An 18,501-nucleotide genomic window follows, 5' to 3' on the forward strand; every position below is an offset into this window, starting at 1 on the left:
CTGAGCACTGCGAAAGCCTCAGCCAAACTGAACACCACGAAAGCCTCAGCCAGACCTGTCACGACCCAAACCCGCCCCTATGGGTTTAGCACCGTAACTGGCCAGTAATCCGAGATTACCGAAGGCCTGCTTAACAGTAATACAGTAATACAGAGTACAGGGGCTGGCGGAAGCCAATACAGTAATTAAACAATGTCCAATGAGCTGTGACAGTCTGTATGCAAAAAGACTTTTCATTCAAATATATACAGTCAGACAAAACAGTATGTACATATATACGATCATTCAGTCAGGGACCTAATCCATATTAAACAGTGCAGTACAGTAAACAAACGGTTACAGAGACAGAAGGGGGAACTACAACACCCCCAAGCCGTAACTTGACAGGCTCGGAACCTCGCATTGAGGCACATAGGTTGGCTCGACAAAACTGGAGTTTTACCCCGACGCTCCTAGCTGCGGTCTAGTGCCTGTACACCTACATATATATATGAGCAGTGAACTAAAGCCCAGTGAATAACACAATGCGTAAAGGGGTTAAGAATAAATGTCCTTACAGTGATGAAAACAGTTCATTAAATCAGTATTTTAGTCGTTCAGTCGATACAGTCATATGTGGTACATCCATTAGCATAACAGTACAGTAAACAGTAGGTCTTAAAAGACCGAACAGTAAATGATGGCCATCAGTCAATAACAGTAGTGGTTCCAACGAGGGAACCGACAGAGATCTCTGTAACAGTAATAGTAAACAGTAGGTGCTAAGGTTGCCACAATACAGTTTAGAATATAGGACATACATTCATTCAATTAACAGTATTAGTTCAGAAAATAGTACGGTTCAATTGTTCAGAAGATAATCATTTTGAACATATCTTTACACAGTTGTTACTCACAGAGTTCTGGGCTACAGTAAAGCTAGAGCGCATCCCCCGTCGCCAACCCTACACAGTTACAGATTGAACACACACTAAGCTACACAGTTGGGAAAGATAACAGCTTAATCCCTAATTTGCCTCGGTGTGGTTTTACATCTATATCCTCATTAAGATGTCTTAAACTAGGCCTAAGAATGCCTAGAATGAGATGAGGATGTAAAGATGCACTCTAAAATCATTTTCAGACTTTTCAGAAAACAGGGTTCACGCTCGAGCGTAGGTTACTCTGCTCGATCGGACATGCAGACGAAGGTTTCTGCTCGAGCGTAGACTTACCCGCTCGAGCGTTCTGCAAAACAGTCAAAAGTACTGGATAGGCGAAAATCACGCTCGATTGGGCGCTCGACACCCGCTCGAGCATGAGACACAATGCCCCACTTGAGCGTCAATTGTTCCGCTCGAGCGGACTTCAAAACAAAACAAAATGCTGGGAGCACGATTTCCACGCTCGAGCGCCAGTCACCCCGCTCGAGCGTGAGTCCAAATTCTGGAAATTCCAGATTTGAACCTCAAGCTCAAAGCCAAGTTTTAAACCATAAATTTCGATCCTCTTGGGCCAATTTTCTAGAAAACACATCAAAACTCATACTTTAACATGATTCAAAGCTCAAATTGTAAAATCAAAGCCCAAGGGTGTTTCAAATAAATCCAATTCAAACTAATTTCCATGAATATGAAGAACATGCAAACATGCATGAATTTAAACCATTCAAAGCTTCAAATGCTAGCTCAATCGAGCCAATTCTTTTCTAAAAACATGATGAAATCATGGACTACTCTTAAAGCATGGACATGCATGTGAGGAATGTGAACTACAACCTCAAAACTCAATATATAAACATGCATGCAACAATTAAGCTTCAACACAACAATTTGAGCCATAAGTTGGCTCTAGGCTCCAACCTAGGTCTAAACCATGCAAGAAACAATTTAAACACAAGGATGAGAAGATGAATTTCTACCTTAAGTCTCCAATTCAAGGAAGGGAAGCTCAAATATGCAATTCTTCTTCAATTCCAAGCAATTCACAAGCTAAAGTGAGATGAAATCCAACTCTCTCCCTTATCTCCCTCTCTCTAGTCGGCAAAGGCAAGGAATGAGTTGAGCAAAAGTGTGCCTAGGTGTATACTAAGGCTCAAATGTTGATCATGGTGTGGGCCACTCATGTGGCAAAATGGTAAATAAGGCCAACTATGCAATTTAGCTCATTTTAATCTAATTTAATCGTTCCAAATCAATTTTCGAATAATTATACCATAAATCACATAAATTACGTTGATCATAAAACACTAATCGGTTTCTGATTCGGCCGCCGATAAGGCCTTCAATTAGCAGTTTAAACATAAAAACTGAACAGATAATTAAACAGTCAACAGATAGACATACAGTTAAACAGATATACTTAGTCAATTCAATTCCATATTTCAGTCAGTCAGTTCAGTATTTCAATCAGTTCAATTACTTCAGTTATCAATCACAATCAGTCTTAGTTTATTCAGTAATCGGTAGTTATCGGTAAACAGTGACGAGGGTTGTTACAAGATCGAGCACCACAAGACTCAGCCAAACCGAGTGCCATCACCTTAGGTCCAGAAAACTGCTTAATTGTAGCCTTAGTAGAACACTTAGTCACAATTTGAGGTCAAAATTTTTACACCACTCTTTACTTAGTTAAAATCCCAGAGACTTTCTTTCATTTTTTCTTCACCAATCAGATTACTTCCTCAGCAGTATGGCGAGCACCAACACATAATTCTGTCACAAGTTCAATTTTTCAACTTTGTTCTACATTGAATTTCTATTACAAAGTTTAATTTTCGCCTTTTGAGCCCCGCGCCGTCCCGTTCGGCCACCCTCGCGGTCGGCACGCCCCACGATCGGCCCCTCCGCTCGGCCACCCTCGCGGTCGGCACACCTTACGCTCGGCACGCCTCACGACCGGCCCCCTCGCTAAGCCACCCTCGTAGTCCGCACACCTCACGGTCTACCCTCCCGCTCGGCCACCTTCGTGGTCGGCACGCCTCACGATCGGCCCCTCCGCTCGGCCACCCTCGCGGTCAGCACCCCTCACGGTCTGCCCTCCCGTTCGGCCACCCTCGCGGTCGGCACGCCTCACGATCGGCCCCCCCACTCGGCCACCCTCGCGGTTGGCACGCCTCACGGTCTGTCCTCCCGCTCGGCCACCTTCGCGGTCGGCACGCCTCAAGATCGGCCCCCCCGCTCGGCTACCCTCGTGGTCGGTACGCCCCACGATTGGCCCCTCCGCTCAGCCACCCTCGCGGTCGGTACGCCCCACGATCGGCCCCTCCGCTCGGCCACCCTCGCGGTCGGCACGCCCTACAATCGGCCCTTCTGCTCGGCCACCCTCGCGGTCGGCACGCCTCATGATCGGTCCCTCCGCTCAGCCACCCTTGCGGTCGGCACACCTTACGCTCGGCACGCCTCACGACCGGCCCTCCCGTTCAGCCACCCTCGCAGTCGGCACGCCTTACGGTCTGCCCTTCCGCTCGGCCACCTTCGTGGTCGGTACGCCTCACGATCGGTCCCTCTGCTCGGCCACCCTCGCGGTCAGCACCCCTTACGGTCTGCCCTCCCACTCGGCCACCCTTACGGTCGGCACGCCTCATGATCGACCCCCCCGCTCGGCCACCCTCGGGGTCGGCACGTCTCACGATCTGTCCTCCCGTTCGGTCACCCTCGCGGTCGACACGCCTCACGGTCTGCCCCCCCGCTCGGCCACCCTCGCGGTCGGCACGCCTCACGATTGGCCCCTCCGCTCGGCCACCCTTGCGGTCGGCACACCTCACGATCGGCCTCTCCGCTCAGCTACCCTCGCGGTCGGCACGCCTCACGGTCGGCCCTCCCGTTCGGCCACCCTCGTGATCGGCACGCCTCACGATCGGCTCTTCCGCTCGGCCACCCTCGCGGTTGGCACGCCTCAAGGTCGGCCTTTCCGCTCGATCCGGATTCATCTTCCTCATTTCTATTCTCTTCGCCTGGCTGAAGCTGCACTCGGGAATGAGGGACTACTGACATGGATAGGCCCATAAGGACTATAGCCCACAGTGAACAGCCCCAAGCCCACCACTTAGGACCCATAGCATAACCCGGCTGGTAAAGCCCAGGGCAGCTGGAGGCCAACTGGGCATAGAGGGCCAATGATATTCGGACATATGGCAGGTGAAGCACAGGCCACGTCAGTAGACAAAGATCTGCAAAGTTATTGCCATAGCACATCACCATTAATGCAGCCCATCACAACATTTATTACGACAACACCTCTCAGCCGAAACAGCACCACCTTACCCTGAACAAGGTAGGCTACAACAGAGACTTTCGGTGAGAAGGGCAGGTCGGAAAGGACAGCAAAATGATTACCAAAGGATATAAGCAAACGTTGAAGACAAGAGGAAGGTTAAGCTTTTTATCTCCAATCTCTCTCTCTCTCTCTCTCTCTCTCTCTCCATATTCTACTTCCTCCATTAACTTGCTCGTCGGAGGGTTCGCTGGGGGACTACCTCGTTCCCCGGTGAACTTGCTTGCAGGTACCACAGTGGGCTCAACCATCAACACCTGGGCTGGAGGAGCTTGGATCAGTCCAATCCATCCCTTGGAACGAACTGTATCATCACAAACCAAACACTCTCAAATGGCTTACTTGAATTTGTGTTATTATGCATTTTTGTGAGATTACTTACGTGAGTTTGTGTAAACTTACACATTTTTATATTGTTCAAAATTTTTATGAGATGGCTTACGAGAAATTTGGTTTTACTTACGCACTTTTATAAGATCACTTACGTGAGTTTGTAAAAATTTACATATTTTTGTTAAATCAAAATTTTATGAAATAACTTGCTCGAATTTGTGTTACTTACGTATTTTTGTTAGATCACTTATGTGATTTCGTGAAAATTTATGTGATTTTGTCTTCCACAAAAAATTTATGAGATCATTTATAGAAAATTTGTGTTAACTTAGGGTTGGTTTGGCAAGGGCTCATTGGGTTTTTTTGGCTCAATGAGCTATAAAAGACAGAATAGGCTCATGAGCCACAACAGACAAAACATCCCATCCAACCCCATAATCATTACACTATTCTCTTACAAAAAAATCAAAAAAGCCAAAAAGCCAAAAGCCCTTCCCAAACTAAACTTTTGAGCCTAGGCTCATATAGTCAAAAAAGCCAAAAAACCAAAAAACCAACCCACTTCCCAAACGGAGGCTAGTCATTTTTATGAGATTACTTATTTGAGTTTGTGAAAACTTGCATGATTTTATATTGTTTCAATTTTTTTAAGATCACTTACTCAAATTTGTATTAATTACACATTTTTATGAGATCACTTATATATTTATTATATAATCTAGGGTAAATTACAAACACCCCCTGAGATTTACTTAAATTACAAATTACCCCATGTGGTTCTAGAAATTACATTATGCCTTCTAAGATTTATAATTTCATAACAAATAAGTCCTTTTATTAATAAATTATCAGGTTAATTAACAGTTTTTAATAATGTTAAAATTTTATTTCAATTAATAATGTAGATAATTTTATTATTGTATAAGTGAATAGTTAGAAATTTTATTTTTTTCAATTAATTCTGTCAAATAAAAAATTCTAACAGGTAGGTATTTGTAATTTTCTAAACCATAAGGAATAATTCATATTTTAAGCAAATCTCAAGAGATATATTTATAATTTACTCAAAATTGTAGAAGCTGTTATATAACGAGGAAATAACTTTATAATGGGTTGAAGAAAAAACCTATTCACAAAAAGGTCAAATGCGTTATATAAATAATAATTAAAATTATTATTATTATTATTTTTGTAATTAATATACACCGATACGATGTCAATGTAATTGCCCCTTATATAAATGTCAAATAATGATTGAGACCATCACCTTCATAAAACTTCGCAAGACTTTTATAAATTTGAATCTCTCGTTATATGAATCTCACACATATTTTAGTCGGCCTCATACATATATAAAAGGCCAGATCACTTTGAAGGTGTCAGAATTATCCCCAAAAGGGTCCCAAATATTTTTGATAAATGTCAAACGACTTAAGTTTTTGTCATAAAACGTGTATATCATTAATTACTAGAAAATGATACTATATAAATTTATTTTTTAGATTTATTTTATAATAAATTTAATAATGTGTAAGTGATATGATTAATTGATGATTACAGAAATATGAGAGAGAATATCCTAATTGATTGTCATATCACTAGCCTTTAAAATTAGATCTAATTTTTTGGGATAAATTATAAACACACCTCTTGAGGTTTAGTTAAATTACAAATTACTCTATGTGGTTTTAGAAATTACATTATGCCCCTTGAGATTTTTAATTTCATAATAAATAAGTCTTTTTATTATTAAATCATCAGGTTAATTAACAGTTTTTAATAATGTTAAAATTTTATTTCAATTAATAATTCAGATAATTTTATTATTGTATAGGTAAACAGTTAAAAATTTTACTTTTTTAATTAATTCTGTTAAATAAAAAATTCTAATAAAGAGATATTTATAATTTTTTAAACCATAACAAATAATTTATATTTTAAACAAATATAAAAAAGTATAGGTTTAATTTACTTATAATTTATTATTTAAATGATAATGTTTTCTATACAATGTTTGCTGAGCGGTACTCGTCAACCAATGAAATTCATGGGCATATTTGATAATCATTTTTTCAATATATTAATCTTACTCTTTTTGGCATTTCTATCACTTACATAAACAATTCATTTTGGTTTAGACCATTTTCAAACGGTGAGTACTTGACATCAAATTTAAATTTTGGTAAAAAAGTTATTTTTTAGTGTTTTAATAATTTTACTAAATTGATATCAAAATAAAAATTTATCAAAAAAATTATCAAATTGAGAACAAGCTCGAATTGAAAAAATTAACTTTATTTTATTTAAATTTGATAAATTTTTTGATTCATTACATATTTCAATGTAGTTGTTGTGTCAAGCTGGAAACAGCTGTCAACAACCAAAAATCTATCGATACATGTCAACTTCTGTTTTTTACTATAGTCTGTGCAATATATTATTCTTATTATAAGCTTTTGTTGCTGTGGGAACCTACATCATCAAACACAGACACAAACTATCGTTCAAAAAAAAAAAACACAGACACAAACCCACATTGTAGTGAGAGAGAAATGGAGCTTCAACATTTTAGCCATGAACATCCGTTGATCCTCGGTGAAGTGAACGACGATGGTGAGGCAATTGTCTGCGAGGGGTGTAGGGAAAACATCTCTGGTTCTGCATTCAGTTGCAAAAATTGTTCATATTTTTTGCACAAATTTTGTGCTGAATTTCCAGAGGAGATGAATCACCCAATGCACCCTGAGCACCCGCTTACCCTCCGCCATGCAGTGCCTGGTATATTCAGATGTGACGGCTGTTATACATGGTTGCCAGAATTCATATATCGTTGTTCCATCTGCAATTTCAACCTCGACATATGTTGTGCTTTGAGAGCACCGAAGCTTAAACATGAAAGTCACGAACACCCATTAAGCCTTATGTCCAGCTTGGCCTCCTTCCAATGTCATGCTTGTGGCACAAAGCGTGAAGACATGTCTTATATGTGTGACACATGCAGTTTCTGGATCCATAAGGACTGTGCTTCATTAACACCCACCTTCAAACACCACACTCACATTCACCCTCTCACCCTCATCTATCCTACTCATGAAGATCATTACTTTTTTACTCAGCACAAGTGCAGAATTTGTGAAGATTCAAAGGTGGAACAAACGTTTTGGTTATATGTTTGTATAGGATGCATCTATTGCATTCATGTCAAGTGCTCAACAAAGACAAAGTATGCTTTCGCATTTAACCTGATCTCGATTTTTATTTTCCCTTTTGATAAGAAAAAGTTTATTGACAATGCTTTTCTCCTCATGTGATGTGTGTTCTCTTGTTATTTTGTGGATTTAGGGAAAGAGAAAGTGCAATCGAGGTTGAGAATATTGACGAGGCCAATTTGATTCACTTGCCAATGGCTGATGACTCAATTAGTGCAATTGACCTATTTTTCAAGCAAATCAGCATGGGAGACAACAAGAGAGAAACAGAGCTCAACCATTTTAGTCATCGTCATCCATTAATCCTTTTTGATGCGCAAGGAGACAACAATTTGTGCTATGAGAACGAACTACTTATCTTGAATGAGCTGAATAAGGACAAAATATGCAATGCTTGTGTGAGAAAAATTTCGGCTCCATTTTACAGTTGTGGTCTGTGTGATTTCTTTCTCCACAAATGGTGTGCCGAGCTACCAAATGAACTGGAGCATCCGTTTCACCCACACAAGCTCATCCTCCTCAAAAAGCCCCCTGAACCTAGAGGATTGTTCTATTGCAACGGCTGCGAATATTATTGCGACGGATTTGCCTTCAAATGTATCGAGGAAGAATGTATGAATTATTACAATTACCACCTCGATGTTAAGTGTGCTTTCCTACCCAAAGCCATCATTCATAAAGTTCATGAGCATCCCCTTTTCCTAAAGAAAGATTGTACCAGCGCAGGTTGTGCTGCATGTCCACGAAGGGTTTGGATATTCGCATTTGGATGTGACATTTGCAATTTCAACTTACACTACACATGTGCTTTGCTACCAGATACAATTAAGCATAGGTATGATGAACATCATCCCTTCAGCCTAATTTATGCACCCATTCAGGATGGACCTGTTGAGTATATCTGTGAATTTTGCGAGGATGAAATAGACCCAAACTGGTGGTTCTATCACTGCATAGATTGTGATCAGTCTGCTTGTGCCAAATGTATTTGTGTAGAGAGAAAGGAAGATCACAATATCAAGTGGGGAAGCACCTATAACTTTGACAGTCACTCACACTGTCTCATCTGTGTTCCAATGACAGACAGGAGCTTGAGCTTTAACTGTGCCTATTGCCACGAGCATGCCAATCCCTTCTCTCAAGTAGGACGAATTGCGAGTGCAATAAGCTTCAAATGTGAGCAGTGTAACATTATGCTCCATCCACATTGTCCTCATCCATAATATCTTAACCCGTGTTTGTTTTGAGAATTTGATAAGAAAATGAAAAAGGAAAGAAAATGTAATCTTATTTTTTGTTTGATTATAATGAAAAGCATAAGAGAAAAGAAAGTGAGAGGGAAATGTAATCTCACTTTTTGTATTTTGAGTGCACTTGATTTTTTTTCTTTTTTCATTTATCAACTTAACCAAATATAATTTAGAATTCAAATCTTACCAATTATTTCTTCTTCTTTTTATTTTTTATTTTTTTTTATTTCTCTCATCAAATCGTCTTAGTCATAATTGAAAAAAAAAAATTCAATACGATTATTCATGCTTTTAAATGTTTAAATAAAATTACCTTCAAGTTTGTAGATGCCAATGGCTAATATTAGATCATTATAGGGAGTGGTTAGTTCAATTCCACTCTCACATTGGTTGGGTCATTAAGAAATACTCTGTTTTGTTTTGACTTTAGTTTTCAAAAATAATTTGATTTGATTTTTTTTTTATTTTGTGTGTGTGTGTTTTCTTTTTTTTGTAAATTTTTTTTAATACTTTAAATAAATTTTTTATAAATGCAAACATAGAAACAAGTATACTGAATAAATACAAAAATATATTAATTTTTTTGTATGTTTTAGTATTTAGTGTTCTTTTAAAAGATTTTTTTCACTAATAATTTATTTTTCAAGTGTATCTAAATTAAGTGGGTTTAAAAAGTATAAATAAAAAAAATTGCTTAAAATATTTAAAATGTTCACAAAATAAAAATACACACATATAAAATGTTTTCAAAATTTAAACTAAAAATATAATTTCCTAAAAGTTGAGGAGAGGCATGTGCCCCTCTTGGTCTCTTGCTCCGCTCAACACTGGTCGGACACTTACCTAAACATGTCTTACTTTTAAAAAAATTCTACACTTAGATACGCTTCAAAGACACTTTGGAAACACACGCATTACAAATTTGAAAAAGTAATTTGAAATCAATGATAAAAGAGAAATAATATAAAATTTTCATATCGCTGTGTCCAAGCTCTTAGCATAATGCCTTAGTTACTTTTTTAGGTTAATTTTATCTCTTTTTTTTAATTTATTGTTGTTAATTAGCTTGATTGATAATTGTTGGCTGGTAGTCAGCTATGCAGTGAGCATTGTTGATAATGAAATGTAAAAAGAGTTTCACAAAGAAACTCAAATATTATAGATATGAACCATTTGCCGCTATTCTACAGCAGGATTTAAACTCCACAATTGACCCCAACTTCCCTCTGGAATCAAAACACTACCACGGTTTGCATTATTAGTGCCTTGAGACATAAATTTAGTTGGGTTTTCTTGGAATCATGCTTGGCTTGAACTTGCCACATGCTTGCTAGAGAACACGTAGTAGCTCACGAGCGTAACTGTTCATCCTTACACTCCAAAAATTCCTTGGGATTCAGCAAAAATCGAAGCGCATAGGGCGTGTGAGGCAGCTACAAAAAAAACTGCATTCAATGCAAAATTAGCCGTACTTGAGTACTTCAATCTATTTATTTAGGACTTGAAAAGATAGTTTGATTTTGTGTATGAAACTTCTCTCCCCTAGTGATCAATTGGTCTCTATGATATAGTTCATATTCATCATGTAAGTGCTATGTTCATTGTTGATCACTCGGGTTTTTATCATGATCTGCTTCTTCTTATCCATGATATATAATCATTTCCATTAGTTATATCATTCACTTCCTTTTGAAAACTTCATATAGAAACTTCTATCGACATAGAAACATAGGTAATATGTGTAATGTCATAGTCCAAATTTAAAAATATTTAAATGAGCACTGTGGAAACGTGAAATTAGTTACACCAATCCCATCCATATAACTTAGAAGTCTTTTAAGCACGCACCCTACTTAGGAGTTTGTATCATTTGGTATCAGAGTCAGCCATCATGCTGAGTACAGGATCACATGGGTGTAGCATTGCGGTTTGAGGTGCAAGGGGACGACTTTTAGGCTGCCCGGATTAAAATACCTACCAAGGTGTCAAAACTAGAAAGGAAAGGGCTACCATTGGGTCAAGGGTAAATTACACGGACATCCTTCTATTTCTCTAAAATCACACTGACACCCTTTTATCACGAAAACCTCATTGCCCTCCCTCCCTTTTAAAATATGTATAACAGTTAAGTCCATTTATTAGTAAACTGTCAGTCAACCAAACAGAAAATGATGACTTCAACAAAAGAAGATTTGAAATGCCAAAATTACCCTCTCATCCCTTGCAGCTTCTTTTCACTTTACCTATCACCACCATTACAAAACCCAACATCAATTTGTATAATTCACACATGCCACACATGCCACTCCATCTTCTTCGAGCCACCAGATTTGCATCTTTCAAGTTTATAAAACCAAGAAGATATTGCACATACTTAAGAGGTAAAAAACAAATTAATATCACATGCCAATCCATATTTTGATCTTCTAGACACAAAATTTCATATTGATTTCATCAAAATAGATATTCGAAAAATCAATAATCAAAATAAATTTGAATAAAAAATCATAATAACAAGTTTTGTCAAGAGAGGTATTGCCAAACCACAAATCATTAATTTTCTTAGGATAAAAATCCTAACAATCTCCCCATTTGGCAATGCCGGGACAAAACTGTGATGGCCCCCATCCTCGTCTTAGCCATGTTCATGTGCATCTGCATGATTTTGTCTTGTTGAGCTTGCATTTATATATTTCGACTTGTTTTGCCTGAAGTAAAGGTCCCTGTCTTGTTTTGTGCTTATGTGATTTGCTTAAGTATTGCTTGTATGCTTTGTTCCTTGCTTGGTGTGTGTAGCCTAGGTTACACCCTTGAACCTCTTACACCTAGGACCATTTTGGAACCACTTTGGTTGACCTCCACCTTCACCCTGGCGTATTGGCCGAGATGTAGTCATCTAGGCCGAGGTGTGTATCATCTAGACCGAGATGTTATCATCTAGGCAACCAACATCCTTGATCCTTGCACCTAGTGATCTTGTTCCTAGACTGGTATGACCTAGACCGAGGTGTGGCACATCTAGGCCAAGTGTTATCCTTCCTAGCCAAGATCATTGAGATCGTACTTGCCAAAGCCTGTGTCCTAATCCGAGATCATTGCCTTGTTAGAGTGCCCTTGTCACCTTGCTTGTTATGTATACTTTGTCATACACTTGTCTTGTCATTTTGTCACATTTTTGAGGAGATCCAACCAGTCGTTGCCACGTTTCCCAGCAGTGGGTTAAGTCAACCGACAGAGAGAGAGAAAACATATCATTATCATATCTTTGCTTTGTAGAGAGAGAGAGGCTCTAGGAAGAGGAAGAGAAGTTAGAGTGAGAAAGCTAGATCCCAAGCTTGATCCTTAGAGTTTGAACCGTTTGATCCGTGTTTTGAGGTTAGATTCTTGATCTTCTCTTGTTGTTCTTTATGTTCATATGATTGCATTGTACGATCTAGCATGATTCATGAGCCATGCATTGCTTTAAAGTTTGGTTTTAGAAAGAGGAATGATATTCTTGTGTTTTTGAAGGAAAACCATATTTTGATCCGAAAGTTTGTATCAAGATTTTTGTGTTTGTTTTCATGAAATCCTCAAGTACGGGTACCCAGGTCCATGTTTTTGAAATCATGCCTTGAAATCTCAGATTTTGAACAAAGAAGTTATGATTTTAGCATTCATGATTCTTCATATTCATGTTCTTCAAGGGAAACCCAGATTTCCAGACTTCATTGTTTCCCTAAGTGTGGTCACCGAGACCCATCCTTGCCTAGATATCACACCTAGGCCAAACATCGTATCTCACCTTGGCCTACCTAGCATGATCACTTGCACCTTAGTCTATTTTGCATGTGCACCTAAGCCTAGGGGACCACACCTCGGCCAAGAGGTGTGGGACCTCGGCCAAGACCTGGTTGGTACCCAGCATGTTTTCCCAGAATGAGAAACAGTGTTTTAACTCCCCATCACATGTTTTGCTTTGTCTTGACCTAGTTTTGAAAGAAATGCCGGGATCATTACGCTCATGTAGAGCTTGTTTTAAGGATGCATTGCACAACTATCTTTGAGCACTACTTCTTGTCTTCTTGAAATGCATTCAGTGGACTTTGCCATGAATTTGTAGGTCCTGGATTCTTGCCTTAAGCCCTACCCCTGAAGAGCTAAGTGAGTGATATTTTTAATAAAGCTATGTTCTAATGTTTTGATAAAAGCTTTGCTTGTTTCGTTTTGGAAAAGTATTTGTTCAAGTATGAATGATTATTCCTAGTTTTGTATCAAGTATTATCTTGTTTTGATGACATTCTTGGAAAGTCCTTAGTGCTAGGGGACTATAATGCAACTAGTACCCTTGTTTGAGATATCTCCCTTGCCACCGACGGTCTTGTACGGGTGGATTTGTCTAATCGATTCCAGGTCGATTATTCCCTTGTTTTATCAGGAATGTCATCCCTTGTATTATATTGATGCTAGTCAGCATCCCTTGAAGCTTTGAAAGACTTGATAGATGAACTTGGTTCATCCCTTGATTTTGTACAAGATATGCTATGTATTGTTTTGATAAAGATCTCGAATATTGTTCATCTAAACCTTTATTACTAATATCATTCACTGAATATCCAAGCTCACCCTCCCCTTTATATATATGTAGGTGACGAGCAAAAATGTGGTGATGCCTAGATGTCATTTGCAAGTTGTTTTGGACCATGTTTTGCTAGCATCTTGAAGATTATGCTTCTTAGCTTTATAATTCATTTCTTTGTACATGTCGGCTTATGAAGCCTTTTGATCAAGATGTAACATGCACTTTATTTTATTTGTATTCAAGTTGTAAAACCATGTTAAGATGTATGTCATTTCATTTGATCTATGCACAGCTCTTATGGACTACTTAGATTTAAATTCGCTTCCGCACATGTAAGCCCCATATGTATACTCTGTTGTGTGTGAATCTTCGTAAGTTGGCCTTTGGTAATCTCAGATTATTAACCATCACGGAACCATTCTACTAGGGGCGGAATGGGGTCATGACAAAAACGTTATAATCCATTCATGCACAAGATCTTTTGATTCAAACAACAAATGAGACAAAAATGAATAAACATAAAATCACAATGTTGTCTTTAGAATGGGATTGCCAACACGCATTGTAATGCACAAAATTAGGATTAAAAATCCTAACAATAAGGTATCTAAACACATCATATTTGAAAATAAGAAACCAATACCATTAATGAAATTGCTATCTAGGTCACTTTGTAATTCTTTACATTCACCACTTACATGTAAAGTTTCCTCTGAATTTCATCGACATGTGGAGGAATGACAATCAGGAAAGTCTCTACCATGTTTATAAATTCAAAATTAGGTTCGAGTGGCAGAGGTTTCAAGGATTCCCTATGTGGTCACTTGACAACAATGGCTTGGCCTCACAATTTGGCAACATTTCAACACATGACTCCCATTTATCTATGTCCATGAGTGGAACAAACTCTAACAAAGCATTAACAGAATTAAAGCATATAATCCTCATCAAAATCATTAAAATGAGCTAAACATGCTTCAAGAGGATCAATAGAAGAATGGAGCAAAAACTGGTCCTGCACAAGAGTGTTAATCAAGTTCACCTCATGAGTATCCTCAGCATCCCCATTTGAATTCGAAATATTAAAAATATTCAATTCAACAATCATGTTGCCAAAAGATAATTTCATAACACCACTCCTACAATTAATCAAAGCATTAGAAGTTGCAGGAAATGGGCGTCCTAAACCGACTGGAATTTGAGTACTTGCAAGTGCTACAGGTTGTGTGTCCAAGATTACAAAATTAACAGGAAAATAGAATTTGTCAATTTGGACCAACACATCCTCCACTATACCCCTCGATTTTCTCATAGAACAGTCAGCTAGCTGAAGTGTTATTGAAGTTGGTTTAAGCTCACCTAGACCTAATTATTCATAAACCGAGTAAGGCAAAAGATTTGCACTAGCCCTAAGATCGAGCAGTGCTCGCTCTATCCTATGATTCCCAATCACACATGAAATTGTGGGGCATCCTGGATCCTTATATTTTAATGGAGAATTTTGCTGAATAATAGCACTCACTTGTTTCGTCAAAAAGGCTTTCTTCTGTACATTATGCTTTCACTTGACTGTACAAAAATCTTTCAAAAATTTAGCATATGACGGGATTTGTTTTATTGCATGTAGTAAAGGTATGTTGACTTTGACTTGTTTGAACATTTCAAAAATTTCTAAATTTTCATTCAACTTCTGAGATGGTGGTTGCAACCTTTGAGAAAAAGGAGCAGGAAAAGGACATCTCACCTCTTCACTCGACTCAGACTTGTTGAGCCTTCATTGGAAATATTTTGGGTAAATTATCAATAGGTCGTAATAGTTGGACTTAATTTCCGTAAAGCCTTATTGAAAATAAGTCTTAGTAAAATCGTCGTTAAAAATAATTTTTTGTAACGATTTTTTGCATATGTTGCCAAAAATTGACAATTAGTGACATTTTTTTTGTCACAGTTTTTATAAATTGTCGTTAAAACTTATAATTAGTGACGTTTTTCTGTAACAAAATTTTCAAACTATTGCTGAAAATTGAAAATTACTAACTTTTTTTGTGACATTTTTTTAAATTGTCACCAAAACTTATAATAATGACATTTTTTTGTAACAAAATTTTCAAACTGTCATTGAAAATTAACAATTAGTAGTGTTTTTTAATAGTGTTTGATGAAAAATATTATTAATTCTCACAGGACTTATTGGACAATAAGTTCACTTATTAAGACCTACAACTAAGTCTCCCAAAGGTTTTATCAATAATTTTTCCACTACGAAGAGTAGTAATTGACTTAACATGTTCAAACTAAGGCCAAGTTTGACAAGTTGAAAAAAAGTTAAAAAGTCAAAAAGTTACTCAAAAAGTTAAAAAATTATCACTATTCACCAAAAGTAAAAAGTACGGCTGCACAATTCCCAATCTTAATTTTTTCCTACACACTAATTTATACAATTTTTAATATACATTTTTCCATAAAAAGTCAAAAAGTTAACCCAAACATCTATATTTTTCCCCTCAACTTTTTGGTTCAAAAAGATAAAAAGTATACTTATTTGGGACACTCCAAACAACCCCTAAGTATTATAGAAGGGAAAGAATCACTAACATCATATTGATCTTGTGGGTTAGGTATAGGTTGAGCAAGAAAGCTACATTTTTCTTGAATGCTCAATGAAGAGGTCAATTTAGTGAGAGTGGTCTTAATCTCATTAATGGCTTGAAATGTTTGAACATTTATAGCCATCTATCCTTGCATGAATTATTGTAATCTACTCTCAAGGGTCTTCTAAGGTGGAGGAGCATGGGGGACAAAATTAGGCCCTTGAGAAGGTGGGAGTGTTTTAACATTATTATTATTCCTCTAATTAAAATTCAGGTGATTCCTCCTAGATTATAAGTGTCAGAATAAGGGGATGAAGTAGGTTTCTTAAAAGTGTTCATGAGATTTGCTTGATCATGTAACACCTCTGTGAAAGTAAGAATTTTTTGACATTAATGTGTTGGGTGTCAGATGGTCTCGCAAATCCCACAAACATCTTCTATTTCCGCTACAGATGTGACATCATTAACTTTTCTTAGTTCCATAGCCAGCCCACCTAAGCCCGGGCATAGGCCGGCCAACAGTCAGGCCTCATGGGCTCCGCTAATTTTCAAATCAGGCTGTGCCGGCCCATATGGGAAAAATCCCGACCCAAGCTCAGGTCCAAGCCCACTCAAAATCGAGCCCTGGGCTGGGCCGCCGAGCCTAGCTATTTTTTATTTTTTTAAAATTTTTTTTCTACCAAAATAGCTTGAAAATGACATTGAGCCTCAGGTGGGCCAGCCTTCGGACCGGGTCAAGCTTACTGTCCGAGTCGGGCATCAAAACCTATGGCCCAAGCCTAGGGTCTTAGGCTGAGCTCGAGGTCGAGCTTGACCGAGCCTAGACGGGCCGGGCTGTAGCGAACCACGAGCCGATGGGTCCAAATTTACACTCCTACCTCTAACCTCCTAGTCAAAGTAGCTACTTTTGCACTCAAATTATCTTCTTCCCTAAGTTTGTATTTCCTAGCACTAAATGAAGGTGATGAAGGCTTTGTCTTGTTTGAATTTCCTAAAGGCTCAATAGTATCCCAAGATTGGCCATTCTTAGCTAATAGGTTAAAATATGTAAAAGCTTCATCCAGTACTTTATTAAAAAATTCACTATTAAACTTCATCTCTACGAATTGGCGCATTTTAGGAGTCAAGCTTTCATAGAAAAAATCAATAACTCACCAAGGATTATAGAAGTCAAGCTTTTATAGAAAAAATCCATAACTCACCAAGATTTATAGTCATTATGTGGGCAAGAGTTTAACAAATCCTTACAACATTCCCAACATTGACAAAACTTTCTTTTTGAGAAAAATTCATAATTTGTCTTTTTAAAGAGTTTGTTTTGTGAATTGGAAAAAAAATTCTTCAATAACTTAGTTTGTATCTCTTACCATGTGGCAATTGAACTAGATTGTAAAAAATTAAGCCATGTCTTCACTTTTTCATTAATAGAAAAATGAAATAATTTCAACGTAATTACTTCCTCAATACATGTTTGGTCAACGAAGTTCGCACATACTTCACTACAAGAATTAACACTTTTGCCGACCAAAAAATTGGTTGCTAAAAGTCCATTTTTAGTCGGCAAAAGTTATCCGCGATCAATTTTTTTAGTCGCTACTTTGGTCGCCAATTGAGGGTCGGCAAAAGTAATTCGCGACCAAAATTTTGGTTGGTCGGGAAAAGTTAGATTTGCCGACTAAATTTTTGGTCACTAAATATATCATTATTGCGACTAATCCATTTTGTCGCTAAAACATTTTGGTCGCGAAAAGTGATATTCTGCCGACCATATATCATAGTCGCCAATTGTCACATTCCACAACCAAAAAATTTGGTCGCCAAATATCACATTCAACAACCAAAAAGTTTGGTCGCCAATTGTGACATTTCATGACCAAAAATTTTGGTCGCCAATTGTGACATTCTACGACCTCTTAATTTGGTCGCTAATTGTCACATTCCACGACCAAACATGTTTGTTGCCAAAAGAAATGTTTTCGCAACTAAAACTTTAGTCGGCAATAGACCTATTCGCGACCAAATCCTTTGGTTGCCAAAATAAATAATTTTAACGACTAATTATTTAGTCGCCAAATGTGCTTGGTGATACACCGACTACTTTATTTAGTCAGCAAAAGTATAACTTATCTTTCCCGACTAATCAATTGGTCACCAAAAAGCTTTTTCAAATTCTTTGATATGCAAATAGCGATTTTCAGAATCAAGACTATGAAATTTAGGAAGTAATGTAATCATACCTGGTTTAAAATTAAAAGTATTTGCATTAGGAGGAAGAATAATACAAGATGGTTCACTACTCCCTG

General features: G+C 37.9%; 1 protein-coding gene across 1 annotated transcript; it reads left to right on the top strand.

Annotated features, from left to right (window-relative positions):
* The first annotated feature begins 7,032 nt into the window (after window positions 1-7,032).
* LOC145820291 (uncharacterized) lies at window positions 7,033-9,158 on the top strand. Its single transcript, XM_082915459.1, has 2 exons — window positions 7,033-7,810; window positions 7,930-9,158. Exons 1-2 carry the CDS (start codon window positions 7,140-7,142, stop codon window positions 9,017-9,019), a joined length of 1,761 nt encoding a protein of 586 aa, XP_082771585.1. The 5' UTR covers window positions 7,033-7,139; the 3' UTR covers window positions 9,020-9,158.
* The last annotated feature ends 9,343 nt before the right edge of the window (window positions 9,159-18,501 follow it).

Source organism: Camellia sinensis, chromosome 2, assembly GCF_055761805.1.
Source record: "Camellia sinensis isolate YWXY chromosome 2, ASM5576180v1, whole genome shotgun sequence".
NCBI lineage: Eukaryota > Viridiplantae > Streptophyta > Magnoliopsida > Ericales > Theaceae > Camellia > Camellia sinensis.